Below are 21,716 nucleotides of genomic sequence, written 5' to 3'. Positions count from 1 at the left end.
GAGGTTCCCCCAGTCTGTATTTGGTGTGCTTGCCATTTTTTGTTGTGCTGAATGCTTCATTAATGTAATTGTGAGAATATTGGTAATCATCAAAAAGGCATCAGTGGTGCCCGCGGCAGGTGTACGTTTAGTAAGAACTCGTTATTACTTCCTGCTCATGACAGTGATGCTGGCCATTGAACAATTTGAAGCTGTAAGTGTACTTGTACATGAGAATTAAATGTCCCAATTGTTCGCTGTGCTGAATGGAGCAAGTTTCACAAATATCTGTACTGATTTCATTAAGGAAAAAAATCCAAAATGGCCTTACAGAATTTTTTTCAGATTTCAAAATAAAAAGGTCAAACCAAAGAAAAACATTGTGTCAAATTTTATTATAAAAAAAACTGTTTCAGTGTAGTATTTAAATAGACATTAGGAAATACCTTTTTTGTGAAATAACTTAGTTTTTCAAACATCTGTCAATCATTTGTTGTATATAACTGATTTCAGACAGACTGCTGATGTGTGGTCCAGTTTCCCTTTTTGGGGTAAATACCTGTTGAACGCAAATGTAAGGCATAGTGAAAGGAAAACCAAACTACTGCAGCTCCTCCTCCATGTCACTGGTCTTTCATGGTCTCTGTGAATTGATCTGAGTGGTTGGTTTCAGGTTGCAGCTCAGAGCTGCCCTCCTCTGGCTGGGAGCTGCTTTGCTCTCCCTTCAAGCCACGACTGCTCTTGCTGAGCTTCTTGGATTTCTCAAAGAGCTCATTTAGATTGAACTCTCGAATAATGTTCTCCTGTAAATGAGGGGGAGAGGTGACATACAAGTTACTGTATCGTCTATGACCCTGCATTAGCAATACGGCTTCACAAGCAACTAGACTGTCTTTCTGCATTTGATGCCATCACAGCCCAAAATGGATTCACCTTAAATTTCAGAGCTAAATATGTAGTTGTTTTAATAGAGAGGGTTACAGACGTTCGGGGACCTGCTTAGACTGCCCTGCTAATCAGGGAATTAGCTTGTTGCAACAAACAGATTCTATTAAGTGTTTAATCTGGACAAATTAAGCATACCTCACTGAAAGCCCAAGATACAGCTCTCCCTTTACTGTCCACCATAGGACGTCTCGCAATTTCACGCCCTCCTTGGAAAAGCAGCAGTGAGGGCAGCTGCTTAGTGAGAGGGGATGTGCTAATTCTGTAGCTATTGAGGCAAACCAGACAGCATTTGACAGTTAATGAATGTGCTTGAAGAATCTGTCAGATGTTTTATGGACACAAACAATATTCTATGATAGTTTTTGATGAAAATTGCAGAGAAAATTACTGACCGCTGTGAAACTTCTCCGTAACGTCCTATGTCCACCTTCCCGAACCTGAGACCGGGACCACTGTACCTGCAACGCACGGAGCACGTGGACAAGACAAAAGTTTAGCCTTTCAGAAACCATGGAGTTCATGTAAGAGGGCATTTCATGTGGTTTATCCTAAAAAATTTAAACAGATTTGATGTAATAGTCACAAACACTTGCAACTGGGAAATATTTTTGCTGGCTTTAGTAAGTTTTCAAAAATGAGTTTGTGATAGACTACAGTAGAATAAATAATGTAGATTATAATTATTTGAAATTCTCCCTGGTGCACGCCTCCCTGCTCCAGTTCCCATGTCAAAGTGAACTTTTCTCCTGACTGCTACCACGCTGAATTCAAAGACAGCTTCAACTGTTCCTTGTACAGGGAGTAAGGAAACATAAGAACAACAATAAAATCCCCAGCAATAAATTCAAATATTCCTGCTGACAATGAGCAATCTGGTGAGGCTAGAAGACTGAAAATATACTTTTTACACCACAAAAAAACATTGCAATAACAGCAACAAAATCTAGATACTGTTGTTTACATTTGTCACTTTTAGAGAGAAAGAAGAATTTCTTTGAGACAATTACAAAAGTCTGTGGCCTTCTGTTGTCTGACCTCATCCAACATCTTTACCCTGTCAGAACCTGTCAGCTGCTGTTATGCAAATTTTTTTGGCGGGGGTGTGAATAAACCTTCAGAACAACCTGCTTGTCCAAACATGCTTCAAGTTATATTGATGAATTCATGAAACTAGGTGAAATGTTTTGACCTGAGACACACACATCCAGAAATAAGAGTCTGGTCAAGGGATTAAAAAAAATTAAAAAAAATTGCATTGCAAGAAAGTAAATGGACTGCATTTACTGTGCATCAGAAAGTATTCACAGCGCTTCACTTCTTCCACATTTTATGTTACAGCCTTAATCCAAAATAGAGTAAATAAATTTCTTCCCTCAAAATTCTACTCGCAGCATCCCATAATTACAACATGAAAAATGGGTGAGGGTTTTTTTTTCTTTTTTTGCAAATTTATTAAAAATAAAAAAACTAAGAAATCACATGTATATAAGTAACTGGAAATGGGTGTGAATGCACTGTATGAATGCCAGATATTTACATAGACTAAGAAATAATCTCTTACTTGACGGAAAGGTCGGCAAAGACTGGAGCAAAGGACTGGCAATCAGAGGACCAGTTGGCATAAAATTCAACGATCCAGCTAACACGACCGTCGCGCTGTAGCTCCTCCTACAGACTCATGAGATGGCAGTAGCTGGTGTTACACGTCAATTAATGTCACTCATTTTTTGTGACAATATTACAATATTTACTGCCTATATGCCAACATATGTTTCTGCTAGAAGTGGGAGTAAAAAGAAAATAAGTAATCTTACACCATATCATTTTTGTGGTATATAAATAGAGTAAAAGCATGCATTTTTAAATACTAGCTTCCAACAAGCTTGAAAGTGAGTCCTCATACTTACATTGTTCTGATGTTATTGAATGTATCAAAAGTCAGTGAAACTCAGCCACACACAAAGTCTTCAAAAGTTATACAGGATTCATAAGAAAGTACGCCTCCAGTTGGACTCACATCAATGGTCTCAGCACTGAAGTATTTGATGTACTCTGGGCCCATATAGACAGGTGGCTTACAGGTCATGACAAATGCTGGGAAAAATACACAGAATAAATGGTGAGATTAAATATTCGAGAGATACCTGATGAATGGAAAACATGGCAAAATCATTTACATTTTTATTTTCTGTCGACAAAAAAAATTCTGCATTAGGTGACTATGGACTAAACCCCCCCACCCCCCGAAAAAAAAACTGTTTAAAGGGGAATAATTATGCAGCTTTGTTTTTGGATTTTTTTTTCTTTTTTCTTTTTTTTTTTTGCATGTGAACATATTAAACAGCCATAACACTGTGCCTACTGACAGGTGAAGTAAATAACATTTATTTTCCTGTTACAATGGCACCCGGTGGGCTATAGGCAACAAGTTAACATTTCATTCCAGAAAAATGGAGACACATGAAGATATAGCTGGTAAGATAAGTATGATAAGTACTGAACATGTCACAACTTTTCTCAGTAATCATACGGTGCGTCCAGAAAGTATTCACAGCGCTTCGCTTTTTCCACATTTTATGTTACAGCCTTATTCCAAAATGGAGTAAATTAATTTTTCCCCTCAAAATTCTACTCACAACACCCCATAATAGTTTTTTATTTTTTTTATTTTCCAAATTTATTAAAAAAAAGGCAAAAAAAAAAAAACCCTAAGAAATCACGTGTACATAAGTATTCACACCCTTTGCTCAGTTCTTTGTTGATGCATCTTTGGCAGCAATTACCCTTCAAGTATTCTTGAATATCATGCCCCAAGCTTGGTGCACCTATCTTTGGGCAGTTTTGCCCATTCCTCTTTGCAGCACCTTTCAAGCTCCATCCGGTTGGATGGGGAGCATCGATGCACAGCCATTTTCAGATCTCTCCAGAGATGATCAATCGGATTCAGGTCTGGGCTCTGGCTGGGCCACTAAAGGACATTCACATAGTTGTCCTGAAGCCACTCCTTTGATATCTTGGCCGTGTGCTTAGGGTCATTGTCTTGCTGAAAGACTAACTGTCGCCCCAGTCTGAGGTCAACAGTGCTCTGGAGCAGGTTTTCATCCAGGATGTCTCTGTCCATTGCTGGGCCACTCAAGGACATTTGCAGAGTTGTCCTGAAGCCACTCCTTTGATATACACAAACACAGCTGTTGCTGTGAAGATCAAAATTGAGCTCTGGTGCATCCTGTTTCCACTGATTATCCTTCACATGATTCTACAGCTTAATTGTAGTCCACCTGGGGTAAATTCAGTTGATTGGACATGATTTGTAAAGACACCTGTCTCCATATAAGATCCCACAGTTGACAGTGCATGTCAGAGCACAAACCAAGCATGAAGTCAAAGGAATTGTCTTGAGGCACAAATCTGGGGAAGGGAAACATTTCTGCTGCTTTAAAGGTCCCAATGAGCACAGTGGCCTCCATCATCCGTAAAAGGAAGAAGTTTGGATCTGACCAGGACTCTTCCTAGAGTTGGCTGCCCGTCTAATCTGAGCAATCGGGGGAGAAGGACCTTAGTCAGGGAGGTGACCAATAGCCAAATGGTCACTGTCAGAGCTCCAGATTCCTCTGTGGAGAGAGGAGAACCTTCCAGAAGGACAACCATCTCTGTAGCAATCCACCAAACTGGCCTGTATGGTAGAGTGGCCAGATGGAAGCCACTCCTTAGTAAAAGGCACATGGCAGCCCACCTGGAGTTTGCCAAAAGGCACCCGAAGGACTCTGACCATGAGAAATAAAATTCTGATGAGACAATGATTGAGCTCTTTGTTGTGAATGCCAGGCATCATGTTTGGAGGAAACCAGGCACCATCCCTACAGTAAAACGTGGTGGCAGCATCATGCTGTGGGAATGTTTTTCAGCTGCAGGAACTGGGAGACTTGTCAGGATTGAGGGAAAGATGAATGCACCAATGTACAGAGACATCCTGGATGAAACCCTGCTCCAGAGCGCACTTGACCTCAGACTGGGGTGAAGGTTCATCTTTCAGCAGGACAATGACCCTAAACACAGCCAAGATACCAAAGGAGTGGCTTCAGGACAACTCTGCGAATGTCCTTGAGTGGTCCAGCCAGAGCACAGACCTGAATCTGACCGAACATCTCTGGAGAGATCTGAAAATGGCTGTACACCGACGCTCCCCATCCAATCTGATGGAACTTGAGAGGTGCTGCAAAAAGGAATGGACAAAACTGCCCAAAGATAAGTGCATCAAGCTTGTGGCATCATATTCAAGAAGACTTGAGGCTGTAATTACTGCCAAAGGTGCACCAACAAAGTATTGAGCAAAGGGTGTGAATACTTATGCACAAGTTATTCTTAGGTTTTAATTTTTAATAAATTTGCAAAAAAAAAAAAAAAAAAAAAGTGATAGGGTGTTGAGTAGAATTTTGAGGGGAAAAATTAATTTACTCCATTTTGGAATAAGGCTGTAACATAACATAAAATGTGGAAAACGTGAAGTGCTGTGAATACATTCCAGATGCCACATAAAGGATTCAGAAAAGAATGGCAGGGGGGAATATTTGCCGTGACATGGATGAGGCCACTTACCAGCACACAGAATAAGGTACAGGATCCCAAACCGAATGTCAAGCCTGAAGAAGAGGACGGCGTTGGCCACTTTGCTAAACATGAACAGGTTGCCTATGTGCTGCTCCAGGGTTACTGAGAGACAGAGGAAAGATCAGGAACCATGAAGGTGTAAGAGGGAACAAACATTGTTGATACAAGGTCAGATGAAGGTTGTTGTAATGTTGACACAACAAAGTCACCTTTTCAGTAAAGCACTTTCTAAATATTAGTTCTCACCAGGTTTCAGGTTGACTTGTTGATTCAGTTCTGTGATGTTTTGTGAATCAGAGTGAAGTATTACACAATTGGACCAAATGTGTACTATCAGGTCTATAACTATCGGGTCATTGTTTTTCATATGGTTGGTGTGATATTATTGTTAATATTACCTTAAACTTTTGACCAATTGTCAACTTACAAGATACAAGATAATTTATTGATCATATGCAGGTTAACAGAGTCAACAGTGCAATGAAATGCTTAGGATGAGGAGGACTGTTCAAACTAGCAGGAAGTACTAATAGCATGCAATATAAATACCGAAAATATAAGCATATGTAAAAAAAACAAACTTAAACTTAAAAAAAGTCTAATTTTAGGTGGAAAACTATTGTTTATTTCAGGTGGTCTCTTGCAATTTCTAACAAAATCCTGTGTCTATTTGTTTAAATTAGAGTGTCCTTTGCCAGCCAACTGATATGCTCCCAACTGATACAGCATCCTCAGGTAAACTATTCCATGTGTTAATTTCTCTATTTGTGAAAGAATACAAGCAGGTGTTCAGGCAACAGTCCTCTTTGGCGTGAAGCGTGCTCATGGTACAGGTAGTCCCAAACAGGAAGTGCCAAATTTTGAGCCCGGTGAAACAGGAAATGTCAAATGTCAAACACTTCCTGGATTGACAGCAGACAGGATCTCGTGGAATCTTGTGGGAATTCAGTGGGAAGTTGACTGAAACAGGAAGTGCCAAATTTTGAGCCCACAGTGAAACAGGAAATGTCAAATGTTGACCACTTCTTGGATTGACAAGAAAGGCGATCTCATGGGATCTCACAGGAATCCAGTGGGAGGTTTGAGACTAAAACAGGAAGTACCAAATTTAGAGTTCACAGTGAAAATGTCAGTTGGGTTTAACTTTGGAAAGTCGTTTTTTTTTTTTTAAATAATTCCCGTCTGGTTTTAATCTGTTTTTGTTTTTTTGCTGCTGTATTTAATCCTCTGTAAGGCTTCTGTGTAACTTTTTGTCGAACACTTCCTAGTTTGACAATAAACAAGATCTTGCGGGAATTCAGTGGGAGGTTGAGACTGAAACAGGAAGTGCTAAATTTTGAGTCTACAGTGAAACAGGAAATGTCAACTGTTGAACACTTCCTGGCATGGGTGTAGCTGAATTGCGCTGGACTTCCCTGAAATCTGATTGGACACCCCAGCTGCCACCCAGATGATTGACATGTCACAGCACCACACGTGGTTGAAAATAGTCATTTTGAAATTGGTGACACATATTGACTGCTAGGTCCCTCCTGTACAGTAGTTGGTGCTGTGTTCTACAAAAAAGTTCTAAGCACCGTGGTAGAAGAAGAAAAAAATGTTTGAGCTGGAGGTGGGCGATACTGGGAATTTTGGTATTGATCCAATACCAAGTAAATACAGGCTTAGTATCGCCAATACAGATACTTTTTCATATTTAAGCTTCATAGAGCCAAAGGATCCAAAAGACCTAGGATAGAATTTCGCCAAACAATGTACGTGACAACAAAATACTTTATCACAATCAATATTTTTGTTTTTTAAAAATATCACTCAACACAACTTAAAATCTCTTGAGGTAGAGGGCAGACAAACCACAATACAAGGGTGCGCTGCTCCATGTTGTGTGACAGAGCGCAGCGCTGCTCTTACAGACAGTAGACTGTGATGAATCTGTGTGCGCAGCAGTCAGTGCGTGCGGGAGAGAAAAAAAGCTTGAGCATCGATCTTTTTACACGAGGATCGTTCAATATCAATACCAGCGTTGGTGTTGATATTATCGGATTGATCTGCCCACCTCTAGTTTGAGCCAGTTTTGAATTTGAACACATCTTCTGAACCACAGACTCCTAGTTACGTTGGTGAGTAAACAGCCATTTTCTAATGTCTAAAATTATCTTCCTTAAGCTCAAACTGATAGTAAATCTCTACAACTTGGTATAAATTTAATTAAAAATATAAAATACAGCTTCCTCATGGAGTGGTGTAAGAGGAGGTTTTTCTTCAAAAAAGTACCTGAAAGTTCAGCTAATTTGGCCATATTGTGCAGCCCTACTGTGAAGTAGCTTGAAAAGTTAGAATCTGAAGTTACATCAACATAAAAAAAAACATGCTTAAAGTGGCAAAGCGTTGGGGGGGGGGGGGGGGGGTTGAAGCAGAAGATTTTTAGCCATGCATATGCTCCTCAGAAGCATTTACTGAAAAAAAGTCTGAAGGACCTAAATGATGGTGAGATGCTGAAGAGCTTCGCTCGTTCATGTCCGCGACATATACATATTAATAATAAGGGTTCATTTCTCATATAAGGTCTTTGAGACAGTGGCGGTGCCAAGGGGGGGCTTGGGGGAGCTTAAGCCCCCCAATAATGAGCCAAGCTCCTGTCAGCCCCCCAATAATTCTGCCAATAATGTGAATTGGCAATAAATCTTTGATATAGATGATTTGTGTAAGGTTGATTCCATGCAGTGTCTTTAGCACCATTTCAATGAATTCAGTTTGTATACCTATGTGCAAGTTTACTGAACTTGCAATCATTCTAAGTGATGTGTGTGCATTGATACCACATTTTAGAGGAGCACGGGTGACTAAAACATATACCTTGGTATTTATAAAGCAATTTACTATATATTGTTCATTTCGATGACATTTTGTGGAGCCCCTCCAACTTTTACCCCAGCTCCCCTCAGCCCCCCCGACAAAAATTTCCTGGCGCCGCCACTGCTTTGGGAACTTCTGGTGGGCAGCACCTCTCCTTCGGACCAGCTCCACATTTGGTCACGCGTGGATAACGTTTTACTTACTGGCTCTCCTGTTCTTCATCATCACTATCGCAGCGAGAAACATGAAAATCTCTAGTTCTCTCTGACAAAAACAGAAAATAAACACCATTGTTTATTTATTTATTTTCCCTGAGTGGCAGGTGTGGCGTCAGCGGTGGAGCCGTGCGCCGCTCACCCAGTCGAAGTCGCAGGAGTTGCGGTCCTCACGCTGGGTCGCCAGGTGCTCACAAACACCGGGAGCCTTCCGCACGACGACAAAAGCGACTGTCATGAAGAAGGAGGCGATATAATACGGCTTCAGCAGCCATTTATAAATTTGTGGCAGATGGTAGAGGAAAGAAATGAGCCCTGTGATTAAACCCATGCTGACAGCCGAGAGGAGCAGCGACAGCTGACCGTGCGCGAGCTACTGCGCCTGCGCGAACCGAAGGCGCTCGGAGTGTTTTGGACCAGACGGCGCACCGTAGAATTGGCGGGTTGTGCAAAAGCACAACAGACGCTGCTAACGGAGGGAAGCTAACATGGAGAAAACAGAAGAGGCTCCAGACGGCACATGTGACAAAGAATCCACTCAAAGTGTGGTGAGCGATGCTGCAGGAGACCTTTGTTCCTCAGGCGGAGCAGGTAATAAGCCGTGTGAGGAAAACGAAGTTCGGTGGAGTAGAATCAAACTGTTCGAAAAGGCGATACAGAAGAGCCTGGATAAGTTCATTGGCTATGCCAGGTGACGTATTCCTATTGTATTTTATAAATGTATGTCAGTGAGGGCTTTTAAAGGGTTCACTGACTGTGAGCTACGCTCGCTTCCTGATCATGTCGTTCTGGGGGAAATAATATGTCTGAAATTCGGTTTCCGTTTATTAAATTCCACGCAGATTAAACGTAGCAGGCACGGATTCCATTCATCCATTTTCTACCGCTTTATCCGGAGTCGGGTCGCTGGGGCAGCAGCTCAAGCGAAGCCGCCCAGACCTCCCGATCCACACACAGCTTCTCCGGGGGAACCCCAAGGCGTTCCCAAGCCGGCCGAGAGACGTAGTCCCTCCAGCGTGTCCTGAGTCTTCCCCGGGGCCTCCTCCCGATGGGACGTGCCCGGAACACCTCTCCAGCAAGGCGTCCAGGGGGCATCCGGAAAAGATGCCCGAGCCACTTCAACTGGCTCCTTTCGACGTGGAGGAGTAGCGGCTCGACTCCGAGCTCCTCCCGAGTGACTGAGCTCCTCACCCTATCTCTAAGGGAGCGCCCAGCCACCCTGCGGAGGAAACTCATCTCGGCCGCTTGTACTCGCGATCTCGTTCTTTCGGTCATGAGCCAAATCTCATGACCATAGGTGAGGATCGGAACGTAGATCGATCGGTAAATCGAGAGCTTTGCCCCCCTACTCAGCTCTCTCTTCACCACTGAGAGAGAGCAGACACGGATTATTTGTTATAATTATTTTAGAAAGTTTTCAGGGTATCATGCATACAGTGTCTTATTAACGTGATGAAAAGCATAAAAAAAAATTACATTTTTGTAGTATAATATTCATTTACAATTGTCATCATGTGGATTATCTATGTTGTTTTGACTGCAGTGACTCTGATAAAAGGGATTGTGGGATACATGAAAACCCTGTGAATGTGCAAAAAATGGAAAGTTTGTTCTGTACTGATTTGACCTTTTCTGTGTGCGGAAAGGACTAAGAGCTGGTTTCAATTTATGGAGAAAAGTAACCTGCCTGTAAACTTTATTTTGGTTCACACACAGAAAGGGTAAACTGCAGAGGTGGGATGAAGTCACTCTCAAGTCATGAATCAGCAGGTCACAAGTCTCAAGTCAAAATGACCACCAATTGTATGCAAGTTGAATTGAGACTTGGGACTTGAGACTTGCCAATTCATGACTTGAGAATGACTTGACAGTGACTTCGTCCTACCTCTGGTAAACTGGGTACAAAAGAATCTACCCGTTTTTGTTTTTTACACATACACAGATAAAGTTGGTGTCTTCTTGTGTACTTTTCTAGTATGTGAATGATTATGGATGCCTTCATAGGTGAGCATCTAGTCTTTGATGCTGACTTATACTAGGGGGACATTCAAAAATTACATAACACACAAATAGGCCATTTTTTACACCCCCTCTCCCCATAGCACCTTGTAACACAGGCACATACCTCCTCCTTGTTACATAAGACCTGATCTTGCCCCCCTTCACTTATTTTTCCATAATTTAGAGTCTGATCTTAACTTTATCCAATGAATTTATTGAATATTTTTTTCTGGTGCCTTTTTTTCTTGTTTACGCTTTGTAGACGGTCCCTAAGCTTCTGTTTCTCTGCCGCCTGCTCCTTCAGATCAGTGTTATTTTTCCAGCTCAGATTATGGCTCATATGGATAAAAATAACATTGTAGCTTGTTGTCTACCTTCCTGACTTTAGAAACTAGTGTTGTTTGCTTTTCTACAAAGTTTCTCTTAAGATTTATTGAGTTGTGAACTTTGAATCTGTGAAAATCTTCCTAATTTTACCAGAGTGCAAATTCTACAGAAACCCTCCCTCTTCATGCGCCCTGTAGTGTATTTTTCTGAATACACCAGGTGGAGCATTTAGTGCCTACTCTCCTGTGTAGGAGGATGTAACATCAACAACAGGTGTTGCTGATGCACAATAAAGGTTTTGTTGGTGCGCTGTCTGCCCTGGGAGGCCTGAAGTTAATTACTCAACTCAAATTATGGTTTTGCTGTATCTGTTCTGATTGTTCTGGATCAAGATTCACTTTATATACACTTTGAAGGATTACGTCAAAACTACTTCACAGATTCTCACCAAATTTTCACCACGGATACATATTAGCCCATGGAAGACTCTAGAACTGAAACAACTAATCAAGTTAATCAATTAAAATCAATTATTAAAATAGTTAACTAATTTAGTCATCGATTAGTTGCTAAATAACTTTGTTTTACCGCAAATGTTTCGTTTCTTCCATATAATCAACCGAGCTTTGCTTTGAATCTTGAACCCATGAAGGAGTGCTTCGAGCTGCTGCTTCGTTGGTTTCATTTGTTTTATTTTGCTTTATCTTAATTTTCCCCCACTAAAACCCTAAAGACCATATGTCTGTAAGGAATATTTACCTTTTTTTATGTTAAACTGACCTGTTACGGTCTTTTGAAACAGTTGATAGATGTATTTTATGCTAATGCCGATGCTAACGCGTTTTCAGTGTATTAAGCTGCTGGAATTTCAGCATGTTTGTGCATTTGTTTTCTGTATAATAATTAATGGCTCAGCGTTTGTTGTCGTAAAAGAGTCAAATGTATTACAAATTATAATATTTTTTAAATTTATTTTTATATTAATAATAATAGCAACAACAATCAAATCAATTTTATTTATATAGCGCCAAATCACAACAAACAGCTGCCCCAAGGTGCTTTATATTGTAAGGCAAGGCCATACAATAATTACGGAAAAACCCCAACGGTCAAAACGACCCCCTGTGAGCAAGCACTTGGCGACAGTGGGAAGGAAAAACTCCCTTTTAACAGGAAGAAACCTCCAGCAGAACCAGGCTCAGGGAGGGGCAGTCTTCTGCTGGGACTGGTTGGGGCTGAGGGAGAGAACCAGGAAAAAGACATGCTGTGGAAGAGAGCAGAGATCAATCACTAATGATTAAATGCAGAGTGGTGCATACAGAGCAAAAAGAGAAAGAAACACTCAGTACATCATGGGAACCCCCCAGCAGTCTAAGTCTATAGCAGCATAACTAAGGGATGGTTCAGGGTCACCTGATCCAGCCCTAACTATAAGCTTTAGCAAAAAAGGAAAGTTTTAAGCCTAATCTTAAAAGTAGAGAGGGTGTCTGTCTCCCTGATCTGAATTGGGAGCTGGTTCCAGAGGAGAGGAGCCTGAAAGCTGAAGGCTCTGGCTCCCATTCTACTCTTACAAACCCTAGGAACTACAAGTAAGCCTGCAGTCTGAGAGCGAAGCGCTCTATTGGGGTGATATGGTACTATGAGGTCCCTAAGATAAGATGGGACCTGATTATTCAAAACCTTATAACTAAGAAGAAGAATTTTAAATTCTATGCTAGAATTAACAGGAAGCCAATGAAGAGAGGCCAATATGGGTGAGATACGCTCTCTCCTTCTAGTCCCTGTCAATACTCTAGCTGCAGCATTTTGAATTCACTGAAGGCTTTTCAGGGAACTTTTAAGACAACCTGATAATAATGAATTACAATAGTCCAGCCTAGAGGAAATAAATGCATGAATTAGTTTTTCAGCATCACTCTGAGACAAGACCTTTCTAATTTTAGAGATATTGCGCAAATGCAAAAAAAAAGCAGTCCTACATATTTGTTTAATATGTGCATTGAATGACATATCCTGATCAAAAATGACTCCAAGATTTCTCACAGTATTACTAGAGGTCAGGGTAATGCCATCCAGAGTAAGGATCTGGTTAGACACCATGTTTCTAAGATTTGTGGGGCCAAGTACAATAACTTCAGTTTTATCTGAGTTTAAAAGCAGGAAATTAGAGGTCATCCATGTCTTTATGTCTGTAAGACAATCCTGCAGTTTAGCTAATTGGTGTGTGTCCTCTGGCTTCATGGATAGATAAAGCTGGGTATCATCTGCGTAAGAATGAAAATTTAAGCCATGCTGTCTAATAATACTGCCTAAGGGAAACATGTATAAAGTGAATAAAATTGGTCCTAGCACAGAACCTTGTGGAACTCCATAATTAACCTTAGTCTGTGAAGAAGATTCCTCATTTACATGAACAAATTGTAATCTTAGATAAATATGATTCAAACCACTGCAGCGCAGTGCCTTTAATACCTATACAATAAAAATATAACTAATAATAGTATAATAATAACTACTAATGCTACAATACAATTTTAGAGAAAGACACACTCATGTCTCTAGCATGTGTCATTGTGAAATGACCACATAGTTTACAAGTTATACAGAGAATGTTGCACATATGAGTCAGGCTACAGTTTTTGATTTAGGTTTTATGGTTAACTGGTTATGCTAATTCCTCATTTGCAGCAACAAAAATACCTCTTTTTTCACCATATATTTTATAACATCTACATGTTTCAATGTTGTTTTATGGCAACTCAGCACTTTGATAAAGGAATGTCATTTGAAATCATTATTTTTGTTCTTTATTAGAAACTGTTTTATTCTTATTTTATATTTCAACAGCCAAGGGACATTTGACTATTTGTTGATTTTCAAGTATTTTAAGTTTTCAAATAATGTTTTGTTGTTAAATAAAGTGATGGAAGGAGAGAAAAATTGTTTCCCTGGCACATTTTTCAAAAATTCACCGCTAATCCGATTAATCGTTCGAAACCCCATCAGATTCATCAATGATCCAAATAATCGTTTGTTGCAGCCCTAGAAGACTCCATTGAATGTTGGAGGTTACGTAAAAACTAGAATCAAAAGAAGTTTATTGCCGTTGCCAGTGAACAGGATTCACAGACTAGGAATTTGCTTCGGTACAATGGTGCAACATTAAGAAGAGATAAAATGCTAAGATAAAATATAACATATGTGTCAAAATAAGATAAAATATAAGATATAAAAAAAAAGAAATATGAAAGGCTGTATGCAACAGAGAAACAGAAAAAACAGTGCAGTGGGAGGAGTGCAATTAAAAACCAAAGTACATTGTCTAAAGTGACCCGTGATAAAATGATAAAGTGACAGAGTTAAGCTTAAGGTGACTTAGTTATGAGGTGTTCATGAGTCTAACGGCAGAGGGGAAGAAACTGTTCTTATGGCGGGAGGTTCTGGTCCGGATGGACCGTAGCCTCCTGCCCGAGGGGAGTGGTTTGAACAGACCGTGTGCAGGGTGAGAAGGGTCAGCTGTGATCCGACCTGCTCGGCCCAGAGTCCTGGAGACGTGCAGGTCGTGGAGAGATGGAAGGCTACAGCCGATCACCTTCTCAGCAGAGGCCACAATGCGCTGCAGTCTGTGTCTGTCCCTGGCTGTGGCCCCGGCGTACCACACCGTGATGGAGGAGCAGAGGATGGACTCGATAATGGCCGTGTAGAACTGCACCATCAGCTGGACAGGCAGCTTGGCCTTCTTCAGCTGCCGCAGGAAGTACATCCTCTGCTGGGCCTTCTTGATGAGGGAGCTGATGGTTGACTCCCACTTGAGGTCCTGGGTGATGGTGGTGCCGAGGAAGCGGTGACAGTCCACAGTGGTGATGGGGCTGTTGGTGAAGGCGGGGGGGCTGTGGCTTTCCTGAAGTCCACGATCATCTCCACTGTTTTCTTGGTGTTGAGCTCCAAGTTGTTGCTGCTGCACCAGGTCACCAGCCGGTCCACCTCCCTCCTGTAGGCAGACTTATCCCCATCCAAAATGAGGGTGGTGTCGTCCGCAAACTTGATGAGCTTTACAGAGTCGTGGCTGGAGGTGCAGCAGTTAGTGTAGAGGGAGAAGAGCAGAGGGGAAAGGACACAGCCCTGTGGAGATCCTGTGCTGAGAGCCCGAGTGTTCGAGACATTTTTTCCCAGCCTCACACACTGACTCCGGTCCGTCAGGAAGTCTGTGATCCACCTGCAGGTGGAGTTGGGCACGTGGAGCAGAGAAAGCTTGTCCTGGAGCAAAGCTGGAAGGATGGTGTTGAATGCAGAGCTGAAGTCCACAAACAGGATCCTAGCGTAGGTTCCTGGGGAGTCCAGGTGCTGCAGGATGGAGTGCAGAGCCAGGTTTATGGTGTCATCTACAGACCTGTTGGCTCTGTAGGCAAACTGCAGGGGGTCCAGGAGGGGGTCGGTGATGGACTTCAGGTGGGATAAAACCAGGCGTTCGAAGGTCTTCATGACTACAGACGTGAGAGCCACAGGCCTGTAGTCATTAAGTCCAGTGACGCGTGGTTTCTTGGGGACTGGAACTATGATTGAGGACTTGAAACAGACTGGAACATGGCATGACTCCAGGGAGGTGTTGAAGATCCCCGTGAAGACTGGGGCCAGCTCATCAGCGCAGTGTCTCAGGGTGGCAGGCGAGACACAGTCTTTTGAGATGTCTCCTCACGTCCTCCTCTTGGACCGAGAGGGCAACAGGGGAGTGGGGAGAGCAGCCGTGAGAGGGGGGAGGTCCAGAGTGTTTGAATATCCAGTTGTGTGGGGGGTGGGGAGGTGTGAGTCCTTGTCTTTAAAGCGTGAATAGAAGACGTTCAGGTCGTTGGCCAGCTTGAGGTCATCAATAGAATAGAATCAATAGAACTATAGAATCAATAGAAAACTACTTCACAGATTCTGACCAAATTTTCATGACGGATACATATCAAGGCAATGAAGACTCCATTAAATTTTGGAGGTGATCCGGATCCCAATCCAGATTCTGGATCAAGATTTCACTTTTTATATGCTTTGAAGTATTACGTCAAACTACTTCGTGGGTTTTCACCAAATTTGCACCACAGATAGATATTGGGGCATGGAAGACGCCACTCAATTTTGGAGGTGATCTGGATCCAGATCCATATTCTCTATCGATTTCACTTCATAAGCTTTGAAGGATTACTTCAAAACTACTTCACGGCTTCTCACCAAATTTGAACCACAGATAGATATTAGGACATGGAAGACTCCACTGAATTTTGGTGGTGATCTGGATCCATATTGGCCAGAAATCTCTGATTGCGCTTGTTTTTTTAATGTAACATCTGGCCATAACACTCCATAACAAAGTACTGCCCCCCCCCAGGCATTATGCAATTTTTGATCCCTATGTGTTTGTCAGATGGGACCTCGTATTATGAAGCCCAGAAAAATTAGTTAACTGAAAAAGAATTCACAGTTTTGGTATTGACCAGATTTTGGTGCACGTTCGGTTGACACTGCTTTTACTCACAGTTTTAACAGATTTGCAAGCACATTTCGCCCGCTGTACAACAAGAATCCCCAGAGGATGGAGAGCATTCACAAGCAATTTATAGAAGTACTGAGGAACACAATACAGGTTTGCAACAGTACACATGCAAAGAATCAACAGTTATTAGGTCCTCTGCATGTTTAGTTGTGGCTTTACACATATGCACCAGATTGTGTATATTTTCAGATTAGTGTATGAGATGTATTTGTTCATGTGAATGCTTGTCTCTTTCTTTCTGTGAGTGAAGGAGGACATCAGCAGATTGATTGAAGAAGCCAGGTTAAAGGACAAACTCAATGAGCTGGACAAACTTGACAGCGCTGCTACGAACAACCCCGACCCTGCATGGTCAGTAAATGGCCTTAAAGGTATAGGGCCACTGAGCTTTTTAAGACTTAAAGCATAAAAATAATTTTCACTGGCGCCACTATAATTTTATTTATTAGCCTTTAAGTAGAAGATTCATAATATGACATTATGAATATGATCAAAGTTTGCATTGTGTAGAGAGAAAAAAAACTAAAACTTTCCCCTGAAGGGTAAATTTTCAAAAGAACAGACGACCTTGAACTACTGGTAGCCGCAATGGTTGAGAGCAACAGTGACCTCACAGATCACGTGGGGGCTTCCACAGACTTGCACAAAGCATTATGGGAAGAACACAGTGGCAGCAAATCAGAGTAGAGACATACAGTGATGTATGCTGGCTCATCTCACTCTAGCTCCTCCTCCAACATTGCAGAAAATGCTCTGAAACCACTGGGTTCATGTGTAAAATGAAGATGTTTCTCCTATGTTATGTAAAAGCTAGCAAGAAATAAACAATTGTAAAACAAAAAATGCTGTTTTTGTAACCAGATAACACCTCTGAAGTGATTTACAAGACATTTCACAGATGTCAGCATCACGCATCCAGAAGAAACTAAATTTTGCCAGTTTAGTGAAATGTGGATGGCAGTCTAGATTTAATGTCTCTTTCCTATAGTATAATGTCCTTGTTACCTTCCAAAAACATGATTAGCAACGCCTAAATAAATGTATACTAGCGCGTTGCCCGTGGGGATTCACACGTGGCACATTTAGTTGGTCATCTTTTACAACTGGCAACATTGAGATATTTCCTTTTAATTTACTGTTCATAGCACTTGAGGATAGACAAAAGAATGTCTTTAGAAAGTCATTAGGTCCATTTAGAGTGCAGACAGCGTCTCCCACAGCCCTGCAACAGCATGAACAGAGGAGACTTTGCTATGCTAAATTTTCTTGTCTGTGAGAAATATATGTTCATGTAAAGATTTCAATTAAAACTACTGTATTGGTCTTTATAAGTCTGCTCATACTGAAGATTTGCATATGAGGGGTGTGTCCAGAAAAAAAATAACTTGGTCTATACAGCTGTCATTTATCAACTTTCCATTTTGGCAGTGTTCATCCTTGACCCAAAATACATAAGCATACCAAACGGAAAATGTCAGCTCTCCCCAGTTTCTCCATGTTCAAAGGTACACGTGTGCACATATGTACACAGGTCGCTTGGCTTTTAATATATAGATGATTTACTGCCTCCTGCTGGAATGGTGTGAGAGTCCAGAATTTAATTTAGCAATATACATTGTTCACTGTTACATAATATCCCTACTTTATCAAAAAATATCAATCCTATCAGCGTTCCATTTTCGTGGCGTTCATCCTTGACCCAAAATGTCAACTCTCCCCAGTTTCTCTGTGATCACAGCCATATGCATACACATACACAGACGCCACTTGGCTTTTAATATATAGACTTTTTCTGTTTCTGAATGTTAATGAGATTTTCTCCACACATCTCAATAAATTACTCAAATGATAGTAGTTTTATGTGGAAGCCGGTAAGAGCTGATCAAATTTAAGCGTATTTGAAAATCTAAAACCTGTTGATCATGAAAATTTAGAGAGTGGGAGAGTCAAGGCAGCTTTTGGGTCAGTTCTTGGATGGTATTGATTATTATAATTTATTGAAGTATTTTTACATCTGATGTTTTTGTCTTAGGCGGCCCAGTGGAGTTCCTGAGGAAGACTTTTGCAGCTTTTTTCTCCCATATTATCAAAAACAGGAGGCCTACCTGCGACGGGAGCTGAAAAACATAAAAGCAGAGAATGCTGCCTTGGCACAGAAGGTTCAGACTGGCAGAGAGTGTGTTGATCAGACAGAACAAAGCATTTTATCTGCTGTTGATGAGTGGAAGGTGAGTGAGAGCTAAAAAACATGATAAAAGAGACTAGAGTTGGACAAAACCTGAGGCAACATTGCTTTTCACATTTATGAAGATGATGAATACTTGAGCAAGTGTAAACTTACATTCTACTCTTTCCTCTAATATGTAATAATTGACAGGTTTGTAATCTCCATTTTACTGCCTGGTCAGCAATATTAACCTCGCTTGGTTAATGATCCTTTAATATTTCCAGTCCTTGCAGTTCATTCCATTTGTTGAACGGACTGACCTCTGAATATTGGGCGATCACACAAGTCTATGTTTAAAATTGAAACCACATGAATGTGGGATGAAATGACATGAAAACCAACAAATCCAGTTACTGGATGTGTAGGTCGATGATCGACTTTGTAGTCGTATCATCTGACCTTCGGCCACGTCTCTTGGACACTCGGGTGAAGAGAGGGGCTGAGCTGTCGACCGATGGTGAGTTGGTCCAGCGGATCCAACTCACCTGGTGGTGAGTTGGATCCGCTGGGAGGGGAGGTCACTGGTCAGACCTGGCAGGCCCAAACGTATCGTGAGGGTCTGCTGGGAAGGACTGGCGAACCCTCTCTCAGCGAGGTCTTCGACTCCCACCTCCGGGAGAGCTTCTCCCAGATCCTGGGGGAGGTTGGAGACATGGAGTCCGAGTGGACCATGTTCTCCACCTCCATTGTCGATGCGACCGCTCGCAGTTGTGGTCACAGGGTCTCTGGTGCTTGTCGCGGCGGCAATCCCCGAACCCGGTGGTGGACGCCGGAAGTAAGGGATGCCGTCAAGCTGAAGAAGGAGTCCTACTTGTCTTTGTTGGCAGGTGGGACTCCTGAGGCAGCTGACAGGTACCGGCAGGCCAAGCGTGCTGCAGCCTGTGCGGTTTCAGAGGCAAAAACTCAGGTCTGGGAGGAGTTCGGGGATGTCATGGAGGAGGACTAATGGTCGGCCTTGAAGAAATTCTGGCAAACCGTCCGACGCCTCTGGAGGCAGAAGCAGCTCTCCGCCAACACTGTCTACAGTGCGGGTGGGGAGCTGTTGACCCTGACTGGGGATGTTGTCGGGCGGTGGAAGGAATACTTGAGGATCTCCTCAATCCCATCGTCACGTCTTCCGAAGAGGAAGCAGAGACTGGGGACTCAGAAGTGGACTCGTCCATCACCCAGGCCGAAGTCACTGAGGTGATCAGAAAGCTCCTTGGTGGCAAGGCTCCTGGGGTGGATGAAATCCGTCCGGAGTACCTTAAGTCTCTGGATGTTGTGGGACTGTCTTGGTTGACACGTTTCTGCAACATTGCATGGCGGTCGGGGACAGTGCCTCTGGATTGGCAAACTAGGGTGGTGGTCCCTCTGTTTAAGAAGGGGGACCAGAGGGTGTGTTCCATCTACAGGGGGACCACACTCCTCATCCTCCCCGGTAAGGTCTATTCCAGAGTACTGGAGAGGAGAATTTGACCAATAGTCAAACTTCGAATTCAGGAGGAGCAGTGTGGTTTTCGTCCTGGTCACGGCACAATGGACCAGCTCTACACCCTCCATCGGGTGCTCGAGGGTTCATGGGAGTTTGCCCAAACAGTCCACGTGTGTTTTGTGGATCTGGAGAAGGTGTTCACCATGACCCTCGAGGTGCCCTGTGGGGGGTGTTCCGGGAGTACAGGGTCCGGGGTCCTGAGTTAAGGGCTATCTGGTCCCTGTACGACCGCAGCAGTAGCTTGGTTTGCATTGCCGGTAGTAAGTCAAGCCTGTTTCCAGTGCACGTCGGCCTCCACCAGGGCTGCCCTTTGTCACCGGTTCTGTTCATTACCTTTATGGACAGAATTTCTAGGTGCAGTCAGGGTGTAGAGGGGGTCCGGTTTGGGAACCACAGAATCTCGTCTCTGCTGTTTGCGGACGATGTGGTTCTGTTGGCCTCTTCAAATCAGGACCTTCAGCGTGCACTGGAGCGATTTGCAGCTGAGTGTGAAGCATCCAGAATGAAAATCAGCACCTACAAATCCGAGGATTTAATTTATTGTAATTATTTTCGCATTGCAATTCGCATTTTCCAACACAACACGGGTGTTTCTTAAATGCAATTTGGGCACATTAAATCTGCATAAAGCTTTTGTAGAATACTGTATACATTATGTGTGTGTGTTTGCCTGTCTGTTTTTGTTTGGATTTTTAATGTCATGTATGTATGTGTGTGTCTTATTTTCAGGCGTCAGTCACAGACTTTGAAAGGCTGGCATCTTCTCTCTTCTCAAATGATGTCTTCAAAATTTAATGTTCATGTTGTACTTTGCACGTATGTTTAGTCGTCTTATTGTACATATTTTGCCTGCTATGTTTGTTAAATTTTAAATAAATGTAATAAAAGAGCAGTTTGTGTATTAATTGTCTTTTTTTGTTGTGCCTACCTTCCTTTGATCTTGGCGTACTTAGGTTTGGATTGTTTGGTGACGTCATAAGGGTGAGTCGTTAGCGGTAGTGATGGCAATTTCGAGGCCTCATGAACCAGTGAGCCACTTCAACACAACTGGCTGAAAATTGTCACACTGCTTCGAGGCGTTTGATACAGTTTGAAGGGTGACATCTGCTGGATTGTTTTGAGAATTACCCTGAGCGAGTGCTGTGACAAATGCTTGCAGTAATTCATGACTGATGTGGTTTGTCCTTGAAAAATACTAATAAAAAATGTCATCTTCATTATTGTGTCTTTCTTAATGTAATAAATAGTCCCTACAGATGCACACATACTGGTTATGAAAGCCTTTATTGTAGACTATATGTAGATTCATCAGTCCTCAAATAATATTTGGATGGACTGTGACGGGAAAAGTGAGAAAGGCATGTGCTTCTGCAACTTGTGCTTATGATACTGTAATTTGTAAATTAGAATAGAGGGGATAGGAGATGGTGATTGTGCAACTATCAACAATTTTTATTCAAAAAAAGAATCATTTCAACAGTGCTGGGCTTTAATCGGCTCCTCTTCTGCCTCACCACCTCTCCAGCTTTGGAGAAGACCCGCTCG

General features: G+C 42.2%; 2 protein-coding genes across 2 annotated transcripts; one reads left to right on the top strand and one right to left on the bottom strand.

Annotated features, from left to right (window-relative positions):
• Positions 1-46: 46 nt before the first annotated feature.
• Positions 47-9,040, bottom strand: tmx2a (thioredoxin-related transmembrane protein 2a). The gene is made up of 8 exons (XM_034181035.1): positions 8,749-9,040; positions 8,595-8,655; positions 5,524-5,637; positions 2,945-3,021; positions 2,489-2,595; positions 1,320-1,385; positions 1,063-1,192; positions 47-782 (listed from the first exon to the last, which is right to left on the bottom strand). The coding sequence occupies exons 1-8, from the start codon at positions 8,935-8,937 to the stop codon at positions 603-605; spliced, it is 924 nt and encodes a 307-aa protein (XP_034036926.1). The 5' UTR covers positions 8,938-9,040; the 3' UTR covers positions 47-602.
• Positions 9,041-9,063: 23 nt separating this feature from the next.
• si:dkey-6i22.5 (polyamine-modulated factor 1) lies at positions 9,064-21,063 on the top strand. The gene is made up of 5 exons (XM_034181036.1): positions 9,064-9,297; positions 16,455-16,560; positions 16,721-16,821; positions 18,503-18,698; positions 20,901-21,063. The coding sequence occupies exons 1-5, from the start codon at positions 9,095-9,097 to the stop codon at positions 20,964-20,966; spliced, it is 672 nt and encodes a 223-aa protein (XP_034036927.1). The 5' UTR covers positions 9,064-9,094; the 3' UTR covers positions 20,967-21,063.
• Positions 21,064-21,716: the final 653 nt, after the last annotated feature.

Source organism: Thalassophryne amazonica, chromosome 11 (genome assembly GCF_902500255.1).
Source record: "Thalassophryne amazonica chromosome 11, fThaAma1.1, whole genome shotgun sequence".
Lineage (NCBI taxonomy): Eukaryota > Metazoa > Chordata > Actinopteri > Batrachoidiformes > Batrachoididae > Thalassophryne > Thalassophryne amazonica.
This window is presented reverse-complemented; position numbering and strand designations above follow the sequence as displayed.